The sequence below is a fragment of the Caloenas nicobarica genome, chromosome 15 (genome assembly GCF_036013445.1).
Source record: "Caloenas nicobarica isolate bCalNic1 chromosome 15, bCalNic1.hap1, whole genome shotgun sequence".
NCBI classification, from domain to species: domain Eukaryota; kingdom Metazoa; phylum Chordata; class Aves; order Columbiformes; family Columbidae; genus Caloenas; species Caloenas nicobarica.
In genome coordinates this window covers 8103638-8122877 of record NC_088259.1, presented here as the reverse complement: position 1 = coordinate 8122877, position 19240 = coordinate 8103638, and the positions used below count along the sequence as shown (strand labels likewise).

Below are 19240 nucleotides of genomic sequence, written 5' to 3'. Positions count from 1 at the left end.
CGGCGTCTGGCCCCGCCCCTGGGCGGAGCGGAGCCGAAAGCGACGGCGTCGGGGCAGCTGGTAGCGGAGAGAGGCGGCGTGTGCGGGGCGCTGCCCGGCAGCGGCGGCCGGTACCGAGGGGCCGCGGCGGGCGCGTCTCGCCGGGATCAGGAGTGGGCGTGGGGCTGGGGTCGGGGGAGGGTGATGCCCGACGGGGCCGGGGGAAGGCGGCGGGCGCTGCTCGCCGGGAGCGGGCCGGGTCTCCGGGATGGTGGGGGGCGCTGCCCGCCGAGTCCGGGGGAGGGCGGGGGGCGATGCCGCCGGGAGTGCGGCCGGGGGAAGGCGGTGGGCGCTGCTCCCCGGGAGCGGGCCGGGGCTCCGGGATGGCGGGTGGCGCTGCCCGCCGGGAGTGGGGCTGGGGAAAGGCGGGGGTGCTGCTCCCCGGGAGCGGGCCGGGGCTCTGGGAGTCTGCGGGGCGCAACCCGCAGGGCACGGGGCCGGGGGAGGCCGGGGGGTGCTGCCCGCCGGGGCCGGGGAAGGGCGGGGTCGGCGGGGCGGGCTTTACGGGGAACTGGAAAGTGAAACTTGCGGCGGGGCGGACCCGGCGGCTCCCGGGCCGTACAGGAGCGCAGCAGCGCCGAGCCCGACGGCGCTTGTGTTTTGTGCAGGAGCGGAACTGCCGCCGGTGCGCGGGGAGCTGCGAGGCGACGAGGAGGAGTCACCGGGCCGAGCGATGGAGGCTGCCGGGGAAGAGCCCTGGTCCCGGCAGCCCCGAGCTGCAGGGAGAGGTGGGGGCTGCCCGGGGAATGCGGGGCAGAAGGCTGGGGAAGGCCTGGGGGGTGGTGCTGGTGCTGGTGCCGGGGGGACCCACTCCTTCCCTACCCGTGTATGGTGAAATTTCCTCTCAAGCCTAAATTCCAGCATTTCCTTACTTGCCTCCGGAGTCTGGTTGGGACTATGCAGCAATGTTTGCTAACTGTTTCTGCTAGTACGTTAACTGTTTCTGCTGATCTTCAGTGCTTCCCTAAGTGTTAAGTGCGTGACAAGGGCTATATGGTTTATGCTTCCTGCTACTCTGAGAGGCTGGACTTTGTCCACATCTGTGTTCTAACTGTGCTATGTACAGTCAAAGTCAGCTGCTGCTGCCTTTGTAATTATTTCGGTGACAGCTACCTCCTGGGGAAATCCTGTTCTGGGCAGGAAGCTTCATCTTTGGCCTTTCTTAATTTTGCTTTCTGTTCTGTGGAGAAAGGTTTAGGTTTTTAATGTCTTCATGGCTTAACAGTTCAAGTGAACTCTAGGTACAGCTCTCTTTAGCAATGAGAAAAAGGGGCACAAAGGAAACACCAATTTGAAAGCCTGGGTGCAAATATAATGGTAGTTTTCTAACTTGATGCCAAATGTCCAAAATATGCTGAATATCAGCTCATGTGTTTGTGTTGGGAAGTGTGTTAATGTGGTTGATTTATAATAAAGGAGTGTCTTTTTATTATTTTTTTTTTTTAAGGCCACACAGATCGTTGGGATACTGGCTTTATACGAAGAGGCAGAAACAGAACAAATAATCTGTCAAGCCAGGCAGCTCAGTTAGGGGAAAGCCCCAAAGCCAGTGACTATACTCTTCCACCTGGGCAAAGAGAAGAGAGATGTGATCATTGGATTCGGAGAGTTCCTCAATCAAGCAAAAATAAACCTAGAAATCAAGGTGGACAGGCCAACAGTGGAGCCACAGGACAATGGAACGAACAGGAGAATGAGGGAAGGAGAATGAGGCATCAAGGTGGACAAGTACATGAGAGGGCCAGAGGACCCTGGAATGAGCAAGAAAATGAAGGAAGGGGAAGGAGGTATCAAGGTGAACAAACACATGAGAGGGCTAGAGGACCCTGGAATGTGCAAGAAAATGAATGTAGGAGAAGGATCTATCAAGGCGGACAAGCCCAGGAAGGAGCTAGAGGGCTCAGGAATGGTCAGGAAAATGAAGGTAGGGGAAAGAGGATGCAACCTCGGGAGAATCCTCATTTCTACCAGAACCCTACCCCAGGTGGTGCCCAGCTCAGTAAGCAGCCTCAGCAAGTCAAAAGGATTGGCTATAAATTCCTAGAAAGTCTCCTCCAGAAAGACCCTTCAGAAGTTGTCATCACACTTGCTTCCAGTTTGGGGTTGAAGGAACTTCTTTCCCAAACGGCTATGAAACCCAATTTCCTTCAGCTCGTTTGCCAGGTGCTTCGGAAAGCATGCAGTTCTCGAATGGACAGGCAGAGTGTCCAGCAGCTTCTTGGAGTGGTGAAGGAGTCCAACTTTCTCAAGATTTGTCTGCCACAGTATGTGTCAGACATGATGACAGAAGCAGTCCCTGCTGTACGTCATCAGTACCCTGTCCACATTAGTAACATCATTTCACTTCTTCAGGACCTGATCAGTATTTTCCCAGCCAGCTCTGTGCAGAAAATCTCCATTCTCTTGACAGTCTTGCCAGCATCCATAAATGCCCTGAGAGCTTCTGGTGTGGACATCACAGAAGAAACGGAGAACAATCTAAATAAAGTCCAGATGCTCGTGCAGCATCTGCAGGAGAAGAGACGTGAAGGCACACTGAGGGCTGATAACTATACTCTTATGCAGCCTCGGACTGATTGTGAAGAAGAAAGCTATCGTACGATGACCATTTATCCGACACATAATGAGGTACACCATGATGAGAAACCCTTTCTACGTCCCAATATTATTTCTGGAAGATATGAGAGCACCAGCATTTATCTCGACACACATTTCCGGCTTTTGAGAGAAGACTTTGTAAGGCCTTTAAGGGAAGGTATCTTGGAGCTTTTGCAGAGCTTTGAGGACAAAGGTTTGAGAAAAAAAAAATTTGATGATATCAGGATCTACTTTGACACACGGATTATTAGACCTCTCTGTACCCCAACTGGTATTGTTTACAAGGTCCAGTTTGACGTAAAGCCACTGAAGTTTGTAAGATGGCAGAATTCCAAACGGTTGCTATATGGGTCCTTGGTCTGCTTGTCCAAAGATCACTTTGAGACATGCCTTTTTGCTACTATTTCTAATCGTGATAATGCAGATGTTGCTGACGGGATTGTGCAGCTATGTTTTAATGCACAGAGCCAGGCACTGCTGGCAGAGGTTCAGCCCTCAGACTCCTTCCTCATGGTAGAGACAACTGCGTACTTTGAGGCCTACCGGCATGTGCTAGAAGGGTTACAGGAAATCCAGGAAGAAGATATCCCATTCCAGAAGTACATTGTGGAATGTGATGCACAGGTGAAGAGCCCAGCATACCTGACAATGGATACTGCCTACAACTTTGCACCCTTGACGAAAGATCCCCTGTCAGATGAAGAGAGATACCCTGATGGTTTGGGAAGGCAAAGTGTTCAAGTTCTAGATCCCAAGCAGTGGCCTTCAATGGAAGCGTTGGGCTTAGATGAGTCTCAGATGCAGGCATTGAGTCTTGCACTCACCAAGGAGCTGGCTATTATCCAAGGACCTCCTGGGACTGGTGAGAAACATTTGCTTTAATTTTCTTTCGTTTAAGGAGTTCTCCTTGACTCTGCCATTTAGGGAGATTAACTTCAGAGAAAGCCAGGTGTACTGTCTCCAGAGCTTTAGTCCCATGCCTAACTGATGCTTGGGTAACCCAGTTAGCATGAGCTGTGGACAAGAAGATTAAAATATCCTCAAATACCCGTATCTGATCTTGTGCATCGCTGGCCTACTTGCAAGTAGACACCAACTGTGCTGTTGGCTCTGCTTGTGTATTGGGTTGAAAAAATTTTCAGCTATCTTTGATAACATGGTACCTTTTGCTGTACAACAGTCCTATTTGTCTTTATAGCACATTAGAACCTTGGAAGTGTTCAGCCATGATCCCCTGTCTGAATAAAACATTACAAGCTTAACTGTAGTATCTTCAAATGGTACCTGAACTCAACAAGCATTGCTGCTTGTATTCCACTAGTATGTGGATGTTTCATGTGCAGCCGAATTTCTTGTATGAAGCCAGTAGCAGAGTGGGCTGGGGGATGCAGTGGCAGAGGAAGCCCTGGATCCAGATCTAGGGTATTAACCAGAAAACAACATTCTTGTTGAGCATAGCCTTGTCCAATTACAGGCTAGAAAGACAGTGTCATACTATTTCATTCACATTTTGCAAACTAGTTGCCTCTGAGGTCAGCTTTCTTGGCACAGACCAGATTTGCGGGCTAGAAGAAAGTTTTCTATCTGGTTTTGATGATTCCTGTGTTTCAAGGCACCTCGTAGAGGGTGGATTATCTTTTTCTGATTCTGAGCTTGTTTTGCAGGGAAGACTTATGTGGGTTTGAAGATTGTTGAGGCTCTCTTGACAAACAAGCATGTGTGGCAAAGCACTGTCCAGAAGTCTCCCATCCTTATAGTCTGCTACACTAACCATGCACTGGATCAGTTCTTGGAAGGTAAGAGTACCTGACAAGTTTGATGGAGGGTCAGGTATAAATCCTAGTGTAACTCCTAGTCTCCTCATCTTCTGGCATGATGACCTGCCCTTTTGGCTTTTTCTAGTCGCTCTAGCCCCATTGACATATGCAGTAAGAAAACTTCACTCAGACCAATCCAGTGAAGCATCTTCAGACAAAGGGTGTTCTCCCTACCCTTTGTCCTACTGCAAAACACTGAGCTTGCCTCTTTAGTACTAATATTTCTCTTTCATTCCCAGGAATATACACATTCCAAAAGAATGGAATGGTGCGTGTTGGGGGCAGAAGTAGCAGTGAGGTCCTGAAGCAATTCACCTTGAGGGAGCTGAGGAAGAAGTGTGGATTCCGACACAACTTGCCAATGCATCTCCGCAGAGCCTATGTGATTGTACGTGCGGACTTCACTGGAGATGATGGGACTGGGTCTCCTGTGGACTGGAGGAGTTAACTAAACTTGCTCCACACCTGTTCTTTCCCTTTGTCTTACACTGAAGTCAGACTCCTAATTCTTCTGTCCTCGTTCACTTTATCAGTTTCTTGTCTTGCTGTTTCTGAAGTTTATTTCTCTGAGTATGATGATGCCTCCCTTCTCTTTACGTGTAGATAACCAGTGAGATGAAACAGGTTGAGCAGAAGCTCCTTGAAGGAGCAAAGCACTTAGAGTGCACAACATACGGAGTTCTGCATGAGCGCCACTTGGAAGCATTCATTGCACCCCAGCACTGGAACAGTCTGATGAATGGTCTGGTAAGAGAGGTCCCTTTCTTCTGGGTCAAGCAGTCCCAATGTACGCTTACTACCCTTTCTGCTAATGAGTCTGAGGTTCCCCAAGCACACTTCTTCTTGGCATCATTTGGCTATTAGGAAAGTGAAGGAGCGAATAGCAAGCTGTGACAGCAGTCTGTACCAGGCAGAGCAGGCAGGGGCTTTAAATTTCGCTCCTTTAAACCGCAGAGATTCTAAGTGATCTTTCTCAGTGTAACAATACAAGTGCCCAAATGAAAGCCTCTTAAACTGCTTTGGCATCATCCTAAGACTCTGAAGTGTAATAGGCCTGGCTGATTTGACTTTCCTTGTATTAGGATGATGAGGAGTTTCACTACAGTACTTCAAAACACTCAGTGATTCTGGAGTGGCTGGGCCTTGGTGTAACCGTCTTCACCCAGAACGTGACAGAGAACACACAGGCTGAGGATCCAGGTAAAAAAAATTCTCTATGGTTGTGTTTGCTGTGTGCCAGAAAAGAGACACTGCTACTTCACAGACATTGAAAGTCGCATGATACTGTAAGGCCGTAGAAAGAAGATTAACCTTAATTTCCACATAGTGCTGAGTGCTGCACTGTGATTCTGCTGGAGTGGCTGTGGCTTACTGCATGTGACTGGTGACTCTCACAGGTGGTCAGCAGGAGAGGGAGAGACACTGGGAAGGTGAAGCAGAAGAGGAGCTTTTGGAGATCCCAGAGGAGGCTGACCTGATTCAAGCTGACAGAGTGATTGAGGATGAAGAGGCAGCAAAGCCTCAGGGAAGGAAGGAGGAAGAGCACAGAGCTGTTCATGAACTAGCAAGCATGCTGTTGGCTATGAAGCTGGAGGACCAAGAAGAAGGAACAGCTCAACCACAACAGAAAGCTATGGAGTGGGAGGTAACTGCGTGCACTAGCATGCTTTGGCCCTGCTTGACTGTGTAAAGAATAACACAGGGATGCTAATACAGAAGGATCTTTGTGCTGTAACTGCTTATTGGAGAGCTTTTTTTTCTGCAGATAACTGCTGCCCAGAGGAAGAAAATGAAACAGAAGATGAAGGTTGAGCTCCGTAAACTAAGTGCAATGACAGAGTTAGAGGCCGAGGCTATTCAGGATTTGTGGCAACTTGACCTGAGCTCCCGCTGGAGGCTTTACAGGTGACAGAGTTATTTTACAGGGTCTGTCAGGCAAGCGTTTCCTAGGACTGTTCCAGCTTGCAGACTCATTCTGTCAAGCCACAGTGTTTCTGTCCGTGACTGTTCAGCTCCTTCTTTGAACGTGCTTGTTCTTACCTTCCCTGTATTGCATGGGCAGTGCTGTCATCTCCACTGTGCGTGTTCAGGACTAAGTACATAAACTAATAATCCCTTACCCAAAAGACAGAGAGGAAGTTTTGAACTGAATCTACTCAGAACTTCTGGATCACTATCCTGTGTCCCTTGCTGTGTGTGATAATGCCACTTTCTTCTCAGGCTTTGGCTGCGGACCTATCAGGGGGTTATTCGACAGAGGATTCTGCAGTACGAACAGCAGTATCAGGCAGCAGCAGAAAGGCTGACGGAACTGAGGCTGCAGGAGGATCTCTGCATTCTCAAGGAGGCCCAAGTTGTGGGGATGACAACTACAGGTGCACAGCAGTTGGGAAGCAAACCAGTATTGCACTGCATCCAGTAGTGGTTAAATGGCCTTGTTGCCAGAAGATTAGTATCACATGCTGCTTGACAGCCTTGGTCAGGCTCTGAATTAATCTGTAGCTGTACCTAATCTGTAATCGGTACCTAATCCCTGACTCCCTTGGCAAATGTGGCCGTTGTGCAAGTTGTCAATTAACTGCATGAGCAGTTTCTATGCATTCGTGCACTCCCTCCATCTTGAGCAGCATTCTTCTAATAGAAAGACCCCACTTCTTGTGTGTGAGTAAAAGCACAGCTAATATCTGCACTGCTATCCCCATGACACCTTCTGGTGATGGGAGTGTAAAGGTCGTTGTAATATGACTGTTTGGAGAGACAATTTTAGGTTTATTTACATGTGGTGATCAATGTAGTAAGTAGGTATCTCGTGTCTGAAGAAGGGTTCGGGAAAGGCCCGAGGCAGGCATAGGACTCTAATCCCCACCTGCCTTCCCTAGTAACTCTTCGTGTAGAAGCCATCCTTGGTGTGGTGCTGGTTTAAAGTTGAAAAAGCTGAGTCTTGAAATGGGGAATCTTGGGAAGAACCCCAGTCTTTTATGGGACACAGCCTACTCCCCTCCCTGAAGACTCTTTATGTAAATATATTCTGCTAAGGTTTATCTTCTGTCCTTGCTCAGGTGCTGCAAAATACCGTCAGATCTTGCAAAAAGTAGAGCCGCGAATTGTCATTGTAGAAGAGGCAGCAGAGGTGCTTGAGGCTCACACCATTACTACTCTGAGTAAAGCTTGCCAGCATCTCATCCTCATTGGAGATCACCAGCAGGTAACATCCATGAGTAATCCCTCTAATTGTTGTGCAAATGAACTAGAAGCTTTTAAACAAACACCGTATGTGAAGGGTTGCCAGGATTTACTGCTCCCCAGCTTCCACAGATACCACAGGGCCCATCTCGTGTAGTTTCAGAGTAGAGCTTCTGTGGGACTTGTCTTTCCATTAACTGAAGCATTTTTACATGTACTTGTATCCACCTCAGTTGTGACTATATCCGACTTTGATAATTGGCACTTCTGCAGGAATCCAGTGCCTGACCTTTCTATGGGGAACCAGTGACAGAAAAAGAGATGAGTGAAAAATCTTGCTAATACACAGGAAAGTGCTAAAACATGGATCTCCTATCCCTTCTCTTTCAGCTGCGGCCTAGTGCAAATGTGTATGACCTGGCCAAGAACTTCAATCTGGAAGTCTCTCTCTTTGAACGGCTGGTGAAAGTCAATTTCCCCTTTGTCCGTCTGAAATACCAAGTGAGAAAGAGCTATAAAATCTCCATTGCATTTGCATTTAGGTTGTTTGAAGTTGGTAGTATACTTAAGTTTATATTTCTAATCAGAGCAGCCTAAAAGAAAAGAATGTGCTATTTAATTCACAAGAAGAATAGTAAGGCTGCCAAACTGCCTCAGTCTTCCAGTATATTTCTGTTACTCTGCAGCACTGTGGTTCCCACATGTTTTAGTGCAGTGAACATGGTTTATTGTGGCATCTGAAACTTCCAGAACTCTGGAGACTGACAGCACAAGTCTTCTCAGGCTGCTTCCTGCTAAATTGCTATAATCATCTACCTTGGTGCCTGGAGAAGTTAATTCTACCTCCAGCAGTCCTGTATTAAAACTACCCAGAAGAGGTCATGTAGTGGTTAGGATGAGGTGCTGGCTTTTGTTGTCTATAACAGTGTTCTTAGATTTGCTCTGAAACCAGCATTCTTATTACAAAAACTTTGCCAAATTATTTTATTGAAGATACTTTGCTACCCCCCTGTAATTGCTGGTGGCGGCAGCGATGGGGAGGGTGGGGACTGGGCAGTGCCCCCTTCTTAGTGGAAAGTCGCCCTTGTCCTCTATTCAGCCAGTCTGTACAGTGGAACAATAGAATATGCACGGAGAAATACTGTGCACCTTCCTCAGAACTGACAGAGCTGCTTTGTGTTTCAGCACCGCATGCGTCCTGAAATTGCCCAGCTTCTCTGTCCTCATATATACCAGGAGCTGGAGAACCATCCCTCTGTCCTGACGTATGAGAACATAAAGGTGAGTTTTTGGCAACCCAAGCAATTGCTTTTGTCCCCTGTTACTGGCTAAAATGAGTTTCTGTAAAATACAGTGTTCAAGGATTTGAAATTCTTAGATCAAGTTCAATTATTGAAATATATACCTGAATCAAGGAAGTGTGTGTTAGAGAATTAGGCAAGTAATTTGTAGTTCTTCTGGCATTAGAGATGGTGGACACTGGAAATGGATCCAGTACTGATGACTTTAAAAGAACAGTGAAAATGGAAGAGGGACCAAAAGAATTGTAAGATATTAAAACTTAGGAAGAAATCTTAAATGAAAGACTTAAAGTATAATATGTGAAATTCCACCGTAAGATAGGTGACTTGATTACTGGAGCCTTCTTTCCTTGGGTTCTCTGTTTGGGCATTTTACCTATACACAACATCTGCAAACAAGATCTATTCAGCTTAAAAGTATAAATCACTCTTTTCTATAACCTGAAAAGGTACAGTAGAAACAACTCTGAAAAGATAGGGAATAAAATAATCCACAGGAACTGATTTCATATTAGGATACTGAAATGTCACTAATGGGCTGAAATGTGAGTAATAAGCTTAAATTCCTGTCTGATGAACACATTATGGAAATCTAGGAGGCAATCACCTCAGCATGCAGTAACTGAATATTGTAGTCCTCTCCTGAAGAGTCCTCCCGTCAGTGGATAATTAGGGACATGGAAACAGGCTGCAGTGACAGAAGCTAGAATTGTGTCTGATATTCCTTTCTCTTGTTTCAGGGTGTTTTATCTAACCTCTTCTTTGTGGAACATGACTTCCCTGAACAAGAAATCCAGGAAGGGAAAAGCCATCAGAACTCACATGAGGCTCAGTTTGTAGTGGAACTGTGCAAATACCTCTTGTGTCAGGATTATCTACCTTCTCAGATCACCATTCTCACTACTTACACTGGACAGCTTTTCTGCCTGCGTAAGCTCATGCCAGCCAAGACCTTTGCAGGTGTGAAGGTTCATGTAGTAGATAAGTACCAGGGGGAGGAGAATGATATTATTCTGCTGTCACTTGTGCGGAGCAACAAAGAGGAGAGAACTGGGTTCTTACAGATCCCCAATCGGATATGCGTAGCATTATCCAGAGCTAAGAAAGGGCTGTATTGCATTGGAAATATGAGAATGCTTGGCAAGGTTCCTCTCTGGAGCAAGATCATTCACACCCTTCGTGAGAAAGGTCACATTGGCCACTCATTGATGCTTTGCTGTCAAAACCACCCTGAAACCAAGACGCTAGTATCTACAGCAGCAGACTTCAGCAAAGTCCCGGAAGGAGGCTGTAGTCGTCCCTGTGAATTCAGGTTGAGTTGTGGACATGTTTGCACAAGGGCATGTCACCCCTATGACACACAGCACAAAGAATATCAGTGTCTGAAGCCTTGTCAAAAGGTGCTCTGTGCAGATGGGCACCGCTGTCCGCGGTTGTGTTACGAGCCCTGTGGCCCATGCATGGTGAAAGTAGAGAAAATTATTTCTAAGTGTGGGCACCTGCAGATGGTGCCGTGTTCTACTCCAGACAGTGAGTTTCTTTGCCGAGAACCTTGCCAGAAAAAGTTGATCTGCGGGCACACATGCAACAAATTCTGTGGGCAGGAATGCACTAAGTGGTGTCCCGAACTGGTTACAGTCACCCTGAAATGTGGCCACAAGCAGCAAGTTAAATGCTGGATCACTGAGGAGATGAAACATGAGAAGCCTGTGGAATGTAAGACCAAGTGTTCTGCCACACTGGAGTGTGGTCACGTGTGCTCAGGTTCCTGTCATACCTGCTTTGAAGGGAGATTTCACAAGCCATGTAACAGCCCTTGCAAGCGCATCCTGGTCTGTGCCCACAAGTGTCAGCAGCCCTGTACCACAGAATGTCCTCCCTGTCAGCTGCAATGTCAGAACCACTGCATCCACAGCAGGTGTCAAAAGAAATGTGGAGAGCTCTGTTTTCCATGTGCTGAGCCATGCGAGTGGCAGTGCCAGCACTACCAGTGCACCAATCTTTGCTCTGAGCCATGCAACAGGCCTCGCTGCAATGCACCGTGTGCTAAGCTACTGCGCTGTGGTCATCCTTGTGTTGGATTGTGTGGAGAGCCATGCCCACAGAAGTGCCTTATTTGTGACCGTGAGGAACTCACCCAGATCTTTTTTGGCTTTGAGGAAGACCCAGATGCTCGATTTGTACAGCTTGAAGACTGTGGCCATGTCTTTGAGTCCCATGGCCTTGACCATTATATGGATGAAGATAATGATGTCATTAAGCTTAAGGTATGCCCTATGTGTCAGACACCTATCAGAAAGAATTTGAGATACGGCACTGTTGTGAAAAGGCGGCTGGATGAGATAGAAAAGGTGAAAGAGAAAATCCAAGGCCCAGCACAGGAAATTGAGTCTAGCAGACAAAGACTGCAGGCTGCACTGACTGGGAATGCTGTTCTGCAGAGGAATCTACCCCTGAAGTACCTCATGTTAGAAGATAAACTAAAAGCTTCTGATCTCTCGACAAAGAGTATCGGACTAATTGAGAACCAGCTTAACTTCTACAAACGTATAGCGGACCTAACCAATTCTATGAGCAAAATTGATGCAAGTGAGAGGCAAGGACTGAGAAAGCGGCTGGATGAGGTCCAGGAGTGGCTGGATAAGCCGCGCCTCAGTTTTACAGGACAGGAGCTCTCTGACCTGCAGTCTGAGATCCAGAGACTGACCTATTTGCTGAGCCTCCTGGCGAGGTGCAACGGTGCGAGTGCAATGATCACACCAGCGCTCGCAGCGGAGATTGCTGGTGCACGTGAGATCCTGGAACGGACGAAGAAATTCACGGCGGAGGACGAGGCTGCGGTGAAGAAGGCCTTGGCCAGGCTGAGCTCGGCCCTGCCCCGCTCCGGGCTGGGGATCTCTGAGGCCGAGCGGGTGCAGATTGTCGGAGCTATCGGCTGTCCCCGCGGCCACTGGTTCAAGTGCCGAAACGGGCACATCTACGTGATCGGGGACTGCGGGGGCGCGATGGAGCGGAGCCGGTGCCCCGAGTGCGGGGCGCCCATCGGGGGCACCAACCACACCCTGGACAGCAGCAACAGCCTCGCCTCCGAGATGGACGGAGCGACTCACGCGGCCTGGTCCGAGACGGCCAACAACCTGCTCAACTTCCAGGAGCTGCAGCGGCTGCTGTAGCGGAGTCCGCCCCTCCCCGTGCCCCCGCAGCCAATAAAGTGTCGCTAACCCGGGACGCCTCGTCTGTCGGGCGGGACGCGGGCGGGCCGGAAGGGGCGGGGCGGCGTGGTTGCGCCGGTCGCCGGAAGCGGGTGTGACGCACGGCGGTGCTGGAGGCCTGCGCGGCGCCGGCCGCTGCGCAGCCATGGCGGCCCGGGAGCCGCTGCGGGAGCTGCGCGGGGCGCTGTGCGCGCTGCTGGCGCGGGTCCGAGGTGGGGCCGGGGCCGGCGGGGGCCGGGCCGGGCCGTCTGGTCTCTCCGCTGGCTGAGGTCTCTCTCTGCTTTTACAGAGGGCGAACCGGGCGAGGGCCGCGAGCCGTTCGAGCTGCCGCGCTTCTGGGACGCGCTAGGTACGGCGGGGGGCGGGCAGCGCCGGGCCGCACCGCGGCGGCCGGGCCGGGCGCTCTGGGAGCCGCGGTGCCGCTGCCTGGCGGGGCGATCTGCAGCCGGGCTTGCGGCCCTGGTTTTGGCTTTGCCTGTCACTCCGCGGTGCTGGCGGTGCCAGCGGTGCCAAAGCAGCGGCCAGCGTCCAACAGCTGTCACAGCTGGGTTTCCGAAGCCTTTGGTCCCCGTTAAAACCTCACAGCACATCCTGGTGAAGGTGTCGTGGAGCAGGACACAAAATGTGGTTGTGGATGTCACTACCAGCTAGGTAAAAAAACTAGAAAAAAAGCAGACCTAGGATACGTGCAACATACACAGCACAAATATACCATGGAATTTTTCTTCTTTATTGTTGCTTAGAAGAAAGAAATGCTAATCAAGCAGTAGAGCAAAGTAACATCAGAGCTATTGCTCGTCCAGCTGCTCTGTTCTTTTACCTTTTACCCAAGTTACTTTCTGTTCTTTTGCTTCCATTGAACACTTTCTAGGTCAGACATTCCAAGCAACGTCACAGGAAGCTACAAAGCTGAGTCTGGCATTCTCAGGGCCTGTACTGACTTCTGCAGAGGTGAGTGAAAGCCCCCACAGACTACGAAATTGCAGAGTATGTGGCAAGTTTCAGGTACCTCTTGGTTCACTTGACTATAACAAAGTAATTTGGTTCAGCTCAAACAAGGAGTGTCAGCATGGGCCGTGCATTTAGAGTGTATTAATGCAAATCAAGAGTTGCCCAGAGAACTAATTTCTGTAAGTTAGGGAAACATACCAAACAGAAACATTCTTACATTCTTTTCTTTAACATCTAGAGCTGACTGCTGATAGTGGACAATACAAACCTTAGATCTAGCAAAGAACATGTAAGATTTTTGCTGTTAGTTGAGATAAGTTTATCACTTTTGTGTTTGGAGGAGAAAAAAAACAACCACCCCCAGTTCAGAATAACGATCTAAACTACTTCTTCCTCTCTGATGCCTGACCACCCCACTAGGGTGTGTTTTCTTACCAGCTGATGATGTATACAGCTTGCTCACTGTATCTTCTTGTGCTGCATTTGCTTCTCAAGCAAGATGGCCAGTACTATGCTTCCCTTTTCTCAAAGCAATCTGAATGTGATTGCTTGTGAGACTTTTCAAGAACAGTGCAGCCATGCACTACTCGTGGTTAATCCTCTTGCCTGTCTGTTTCAGGACTGCCAGAAGCTGAGTGAAGATGTCCAAAGTGCTGTTATTGCAGTTGCCACAGTGTACTACTGGCTCCCCAAGGGCCAAGGTGAGATAGTGACAGGAGGGCAGTCACCACTATATAGGGTGGTGGTTCTTTAACCATTACATAAAGAAACCCAGAGACTAAAGTAAGATCTGGCATCTGCAGGGAAGCAAGTTATCATAAGCGGGTAGTTCCATTATCAGCTGCTCTGTAGGCTTGCAGCATGTTTATGAGTGAACCACTTGTCTGTCTACTCCTACAGATGTCTGTGAAAGAGTGATAATGTAGGAAGCTGCGTAGTTGATTGGGCATTCATATTTATAAAGTGTTGAGATCGTTGTCCGAAGTCCTTTTCGAACTAGGAAATACTTTGCTTCCTTCAAAATACCTGTAACTTAATTTTTACAGTGTGTCCACGCAGAGAAGTTTGTGTGTTCATCTTCAGCAGTTGCTTTCTGTCTGTTCTGATTGTGTGGCAACTTCCTTGCTCTTTCTCAATCCCAACCAGGTACTACTCTTCGGAAGATAGTACGAGATGCTACAGCTGATGTAGTGGAAGGAATGATCCAACTCACAGAAACAATTCTCAGTGCTCCATTGGACAGGTAATAATTTTCCAGAAAAAAAGGAGGACAAAGCTACAAGTATACTTGTTAGGAAGCAGCAAGTGCAGGCTGCTCTCTGAGGGAGGGAGGCAGAAGCAGAGCATTGTTACAAGGCAGGAAGGGGCAGTGGCCACATCCCTCAGTATCTGAGTGAGCAGAGAAGGGCTGCTGAGGGCAGTGAGGTTCAGCTGAGAGTCCAGATCACCAGATAATCCCATAGTGATGAGGTCAAGCTGGAAAGTCAGGCCAGCAAGTCAGGATCAGGTCCAGAGAGAGTAACCAGCATCATACACCATCCAGTGATTGCCCAGCATGTCCATTGCACCGACCTAGGTCTGAAGTCATGGCAGGAAGGTCAAATGAGTGGCTCAAAACCCAGGTCAGGATCAAGGGAGTGCAAGACTGGGTGCAGACATAACTGCTACACGGCTGGGATGTAGCACAAACAGGGCCCCATAAAAGAACCTCAGGGCGAAAGCATCTCCTAGTAAAGAAGGGCTGGTCCTCACTTCTAGATTTTTTCACAACACCTCCTATCAGCAAAGGAGCTGACCTTGTACTTAGGCAACTAAACTGTTCAACTGAGCCAACTAAACTAGGAGGTTGGAATACACTCAAGGTACCCTCTTGTCCTAGTGACTGAGTCGGGTGCATTTATCTACATGGGGGATAGATTTTCATCCTGTCTGTGGCAAGGAAAGATGCTGGGAGCAGTATTTGCATGAACATGCTGGATAGCGTTTGCACTGGTTTTGCCCTTGGGGTGACATGTCATACACCATGATTGCACAACTTTATAAAGCTTGTTATTGGACCACTATGGGCCGCTTCCTCTCTGTACGGATTACACACCACTGCCATTGAGCAGAAGTTAGCAATCTCTAATACAGACTTCAGATTTGCATAGATTCTGAAAGATAAATAATATGCCCGAGCACTTGGAGGGGCCTTCGTAAGAGTCTCCTGCTTCTTGTTCCAGTGGATAGTTAAACTCAGTAGGAGCCAGCACTTCTGGCTTTACACAGACATGAGATACTAGAGACAAGCTGGTTGGTGACATCTTTCCAGCAGAGCTTCTACTAGTGTGCATCATCTTTGGTGCAGAAAAAAACACAGTCTAGCAGAGTGGTGTTATTGAGTCTAACTTTGTGAGGGGCTTTGTTTTGTTTCAGGTTGTCTCAGGAACAGCTTATATCAACTGGTGGTGTGTGGGGGGCGTGTGAGCAAGTGCCTAACCTGCCACGGGGTGAGTGTTGTGTATGCAGAACAATGGAACTAGGAGGTGTTGTCTTAGAACATCAATAACACTTACAAGAGGCGTTCTAGCTAGTACAATGAAGGCTCGGTCATTCTGCAAAACCTGACTGGTTTTCCAATGTATAAGATTGGAAGCCAGTCCAGATTCTTTGCATGGCAACAATGCAGCTCTGAGCTCTGCAAAAAGTTTGATCCTATAATCTCAAGATTTAATGTCACAAACCTAAATGAATATTATTGCACGCTGATTTGAATCAGTGCAGTGCCAGTTTTCATCCTTTTGTTTTTGCAGATAACCAGGCAGCAGTTGCATCAGTTTTGGCTGCATGCCTGGGTGTGGTCAAGGATGCTCTGGAGGAGATGGAACATGTAAGGAAGCCCCTAAGCCTGTGAGGATCCTGCAGGATGGATTGCAGTGATGGTTCAGTGATGGAACACAGGGATTGTTTCATATACAGGCTTCGATTTAAATTTGTTCTGATATGAGCTAGATTATTGTATTATGTTTGAATTTTAATGAGTATTTAAACTCAAGTCTGATTTACTTTAAATAAGGTGTCCATAAAGCCATGTCCCAAATTGCAGGGAAGGCAGGGGTGGCGGGGTGGTTTAGGTTGGTGTAAGAATGGCACTATTTGCCAGGTTCTTGCTGTTTGCTATGTTGAATTTGAGTGGGAGATTAGTTTTTCTTACTCTGGTCCTGCTAGGATTAGCAGGATCTGGCAACTGAGGTGCTGGTGGGAGAGAGATTCTTCCATAAATTATTTGTAGGATTTTTAGATGATTTTCCTTTTCCTCCTGGGTGTTGCTGGAATCAGTGTCAGGCTCTGGGTTTTCAGTGCATCTGTTTTCTCAGGCTCTGGTGGAAGGGCAAGACCCCTACAGTGACATCATGGAAGATGAAGACCTGGGCTTTCGGGGCAACAGAGACATATATTGGTCAGAAGCTGACCGGAAGCTGCTTAGCTCCTGCATGGGATTAATGAAGGCTTCTAAAGCTTGCCTGAAGAAGGTCTTGGGTGTAGTGAAGGCTCATGGCAAAGCTGATTCTCCAGAGCAGATTGCTCAGCTGGATGATCTTGCAGACATTGCTAATGAGATCAGTCCAAGGTAAGCAGGTCTCTCCCCATGCTGCTTTTTGTTCCAGAGCAGTCCCTGTCTTTCTTGAGGTCTAGCAAATGGGTCAGGAAAACCTTTATGACATTGAAGCTGTGAGCAGGCGGTGGAAGCAGGCATGGTGGGAAGGCTGTTACGGCATAGGCTGTTGAGAGTTGTGCAGGTTAGGAGAGGAACGTAAGTTGCAGCTTGGGGTGGAGCTGTGGCCTTGTCTCACTCCAAGGTGAGAGTGGCACGCAGGTGTCTGGGAAGGCAGCGCGAGCATCCCATGGATATGACTGATGTCTCCTTGTCACACGCTGCCATTTCTGACTTACGTTCGGGGTGGGTGTAGACTTTGACCAGGACTGGTGAGCCGTACTATCAGGACTTTTCTTCCATTGCTCCCCTCTCTTCTATTCTAGTGTTGATGAGCTGGCACTGAGCATGTATCCACCCGTGAATGAGCTGGCTGTGCGACTCAACGTAAGTGTCTGCAGCCTACATGTGGGTCTACTCGCTTGACTGTAGGGAAGGGAAAGAAATTGAATTGGAGGGATTATGTGACTGTCAGGGAGAGGTGGGTGTTAGTGACGGTCTCAGTAACAAGTTCCTGGGGATGAAGAGTCCGCTTTGGTTCTTGCACGCTTAGCTTCCTTCAGGTGGAAATGCATCCCTCATCTTTACTTCTTCAGGGAAGAACGTGGCCACTTGAGCTTTGACTTAGAACCATAATCCATAAAGACATCCAATGATGGTACCTCAGGGAAGTGAGGCCTAAGGCTGCCAATGTACTGCATGTCCACTTTCTTCCTTGGATAATGTAGACTTGCTCAAAAAAAGTTATCTAAATTAAAAATGCAAATTAAAAAATCTCACGGGGAGAGTGGTTAAGCACTGAAATAAGCTGCTTAGAGAAAGCAGTGGAATCTCCATCTTTGGCAAGACTCAAAACTTGACAGGGCAAGGCTCTGAGCAACCTGACTGAACTTTGAGGTAGACCTTGCTTTTAGCAGGAGATTGTACTAGGTGACTTCCAGGGGTCCCTTCCGTCATAAATTAAGTATGTATGTTCTCATATCTGTGATTTTTTTTTTTAATTTTTTTTTTTTATTCTTAATTCTGCTTTTGTGCCTTTGATCAGTGGCTTGGTTTTTTGGGAGGTAAAAAAGGCCCTCTTGCTTAATACCAAATTGCATTAGAGTCAGTCACCTGTAACTTCATGTCTTAATATCAGTTACTAATTTATAATAGACTTATCTTTTTAAAGAAGAAAGCGCTTTAATGTATGATTTAAAAACCAGTGTGTCTTTATTTCCACTTGTCCCAGCCAGCAGTAGCTTGGGAGATGCTCCCGGCATGGCAGTGGCAGAGGTAGCTTCTGCCTCAGGATCTGTGGCAGTTTTACTCTTTCTTGTTGGGAATTCCTACACGCCCCCTTTCTTTTCCAGTATTGCTGACCCCCTTTCTTTCCACATTTGGCTCACTTTATTTCCCCTTTGTTTCTTTCTAGGCTGCTAAATTGGCCTCAGTATTAAAGAAAGTCTTGGAGATTACGAAGTGAGTATGAGTTACAGTTTTAGAAGTGTGTGTTCCCTGCTTTGAAGGTTGATATCTTTCTGCCTCCTGTCAAGGTGACTCATTTCTGGACTGTAAATGCAGGCATTTTGGAAAAATTATGATGTTATCCAGTCACAAAGGCACGGGAGTAAGAAAAGGATGGTAGGGATGAAGGTGGTTCCCGCCGAAGACACACACATATGTGTTGAGGTTTGGGACTAGAGACATGGATGTGGGTTCTTCCTTGCTCAAAGCGCTCTGAGGCTATAGCAGTCCTGTCTTTCATGCTGTGGTAACTCAAGACTTCATGATACCTATGCATCCAGACAACATATGGGTATAAGACACCCAGGAAGGTTTCCTAATGAATTTCCTCCACTTTTGCAGGACAAGCCACGTATGTCCACCATCAGAGGAAGGCTGGGTGCAGTTTCTAACTGGCGCGGTAGATCACAACATGAACAAAATCAAGAACTTCACACAGGGTCAGCTTTAGCTCTTCCAAGTCTACGTGTGTTGCTGCCATTGGCTCTGGCATACGCTTTTCCAGTGAATCTCACTGTTCTCCAGCTACTGGGAGAATGATGAGAACAATGTTTTTAGGAGAGAACGTTACTGCCACTTGGTAAAGTTTTCCCAGGAAGTTGTCCTTTGCTGCTGCAGGAGGTGTCATTTTGCTTGGATTCCTGGGATTGTGCACTGCTGCATCTTAATGCTGTGAATGTGCCCCATTCTTCAGACGTTACAGCTACTATGGGGTTCAAAGAACAATAAAATATTGCTAGGTTTGCATGAGTGGCTTTATCTGTTTTCAGGTGGCAGAGGATATATACAGACAGGAAGGGTTGTGCTGCTTTTGCAAGCAGCCTGAAGAACCATTAAAAATATGCAGCCCTACTGCTATTTCCTGTCTACCCTTAGAGAAGAGCGAACTATGTATCTTTTCTATTTCCTCAGAAAGTGGTAGAAATATTTACTACTTTA

The 19240-nt window shown here is 47.9% G+C and overlaps 2 protein-coding genes across 2 annotated transcripts; both read left to right on the top strand.

Annotated features, from left to right (window-relative positions):
* The first annotated feature begins 47 nt into the window (after nucleotides 1–47).
* Nucleotides 48–12164, top strand: ZNFX1 (zinc finger NFX1-type containing 1). The gene is made up of 14 exons (XM_065645946.1): nucleotides 48–110; nucleotides 648–767; nucleotides 1487–3499; nucleotides 4302–4433; nucleotides 4694–4842; nucleotides 5058–5201; nucleotides 5537–5654; nucleotides 5852–6099; nucleotides 6220–6359; nucleotides 6675–6829; nucleotides 7514–7659; nucleotides 8028–8138; nucleotides 8823–8918; nucleotides 9679–12164. The coding sequence occupies exons 2-14, from the start codon at nucleotides 713–715 to the stop codon at nucleotides 12109–12111; spliced, it is 5940 nt and encodes a 1979-aa protein (XP_065502018.1). The 5' UTR covers nucleotides 48–110; nucleotides 648–712; the 3' UTR covers nucleotides 12112–12164.
* A 69-nt stretch (nucleotides 12165–12233) lies between these two features.
* CCNDBP1 (cyclin D1 binding protein 1) lies at nucleotides 12234–19048 on the top strand. Its single transcript, XM_065645950.1, has 11 exons — nucleotides 12234–12362; nucleotides 12440–12499; nucleotides 13022–13101; nucleotides 13721–13802; nucleotides 14248–14344; nucleotides 15517–15590; nucleotides 15894–15970; nucleotides 16458–16711; nucleotides 17122–17182; nucleotides 18210–18256; nucleotides 18644–19048. The coding sequence occupies exons 1-11, from the start codon at nucleotides 12296–12298 to the stop codon at nucleotides 18750–18752; spliced, it is 1008 nt and encodes a 335-aa protein (XP_065502022.1). The 5' UTR covers nucleotides 12234–12295; the 3' UTR covers nucleotides 18753–19048.
* Nucleotides 19049–19240: the final 192 nt, after the last annotated feature.

What these genes read in the sequence shown, in the direction of transcription:
- ZNFX1 (XM_065645946.1), top strand. Translation starts at nt 713, where the DNA reads ATGGAGGCTGCCGGGGAAGAGCCCTGGTCCCGGCAGCCCCGAGCTGCA. An exon ending in GCCCCGAGCTGCAGGGAGAG is followed by an intron (nt 768 to 1,486) that starts GTGGGGGCTGCC and finishes TTTTTTTTTAAG; the next exon opens with GCCACACAGATCGTTGGGAT. An exon ending in TGTGGGGATGACAACTACAG is followed by an intron (nt 6,830 to 7,513) that starts GTGCACAGCAGT and finishes GTCCTTGCTCAG; the next exon opens with GTGCTGCAAAATACCGTCAG.
- CCNDBP1 (XM_065645950.1), top strand. Translation starts at nt 12,296, where the DNA reads ATGGCGGCCCGGGAGCCGCTGCGGGAGCTGCGCGGGGCGCTGTGCGCG. An exon ending in GCTAATGAGATCAGTCCAAG is followed by an intron (nt 16,712 to 17,121) that starts GTAAGCAGGTCT and finishes CTTCTATTCTAG; the next exon opens with TGTTGATGAGCTGGCACTGA. An exon ending in AGCTGGCTGTGCGACTCAAC is followed by an intron (nt 17,183 to 18,209) that starts GTAAGTGTCTGC and finishes GTTTCTTTCTAG; the next exon opens with GCTGCTAAATTGGCCTCAGT.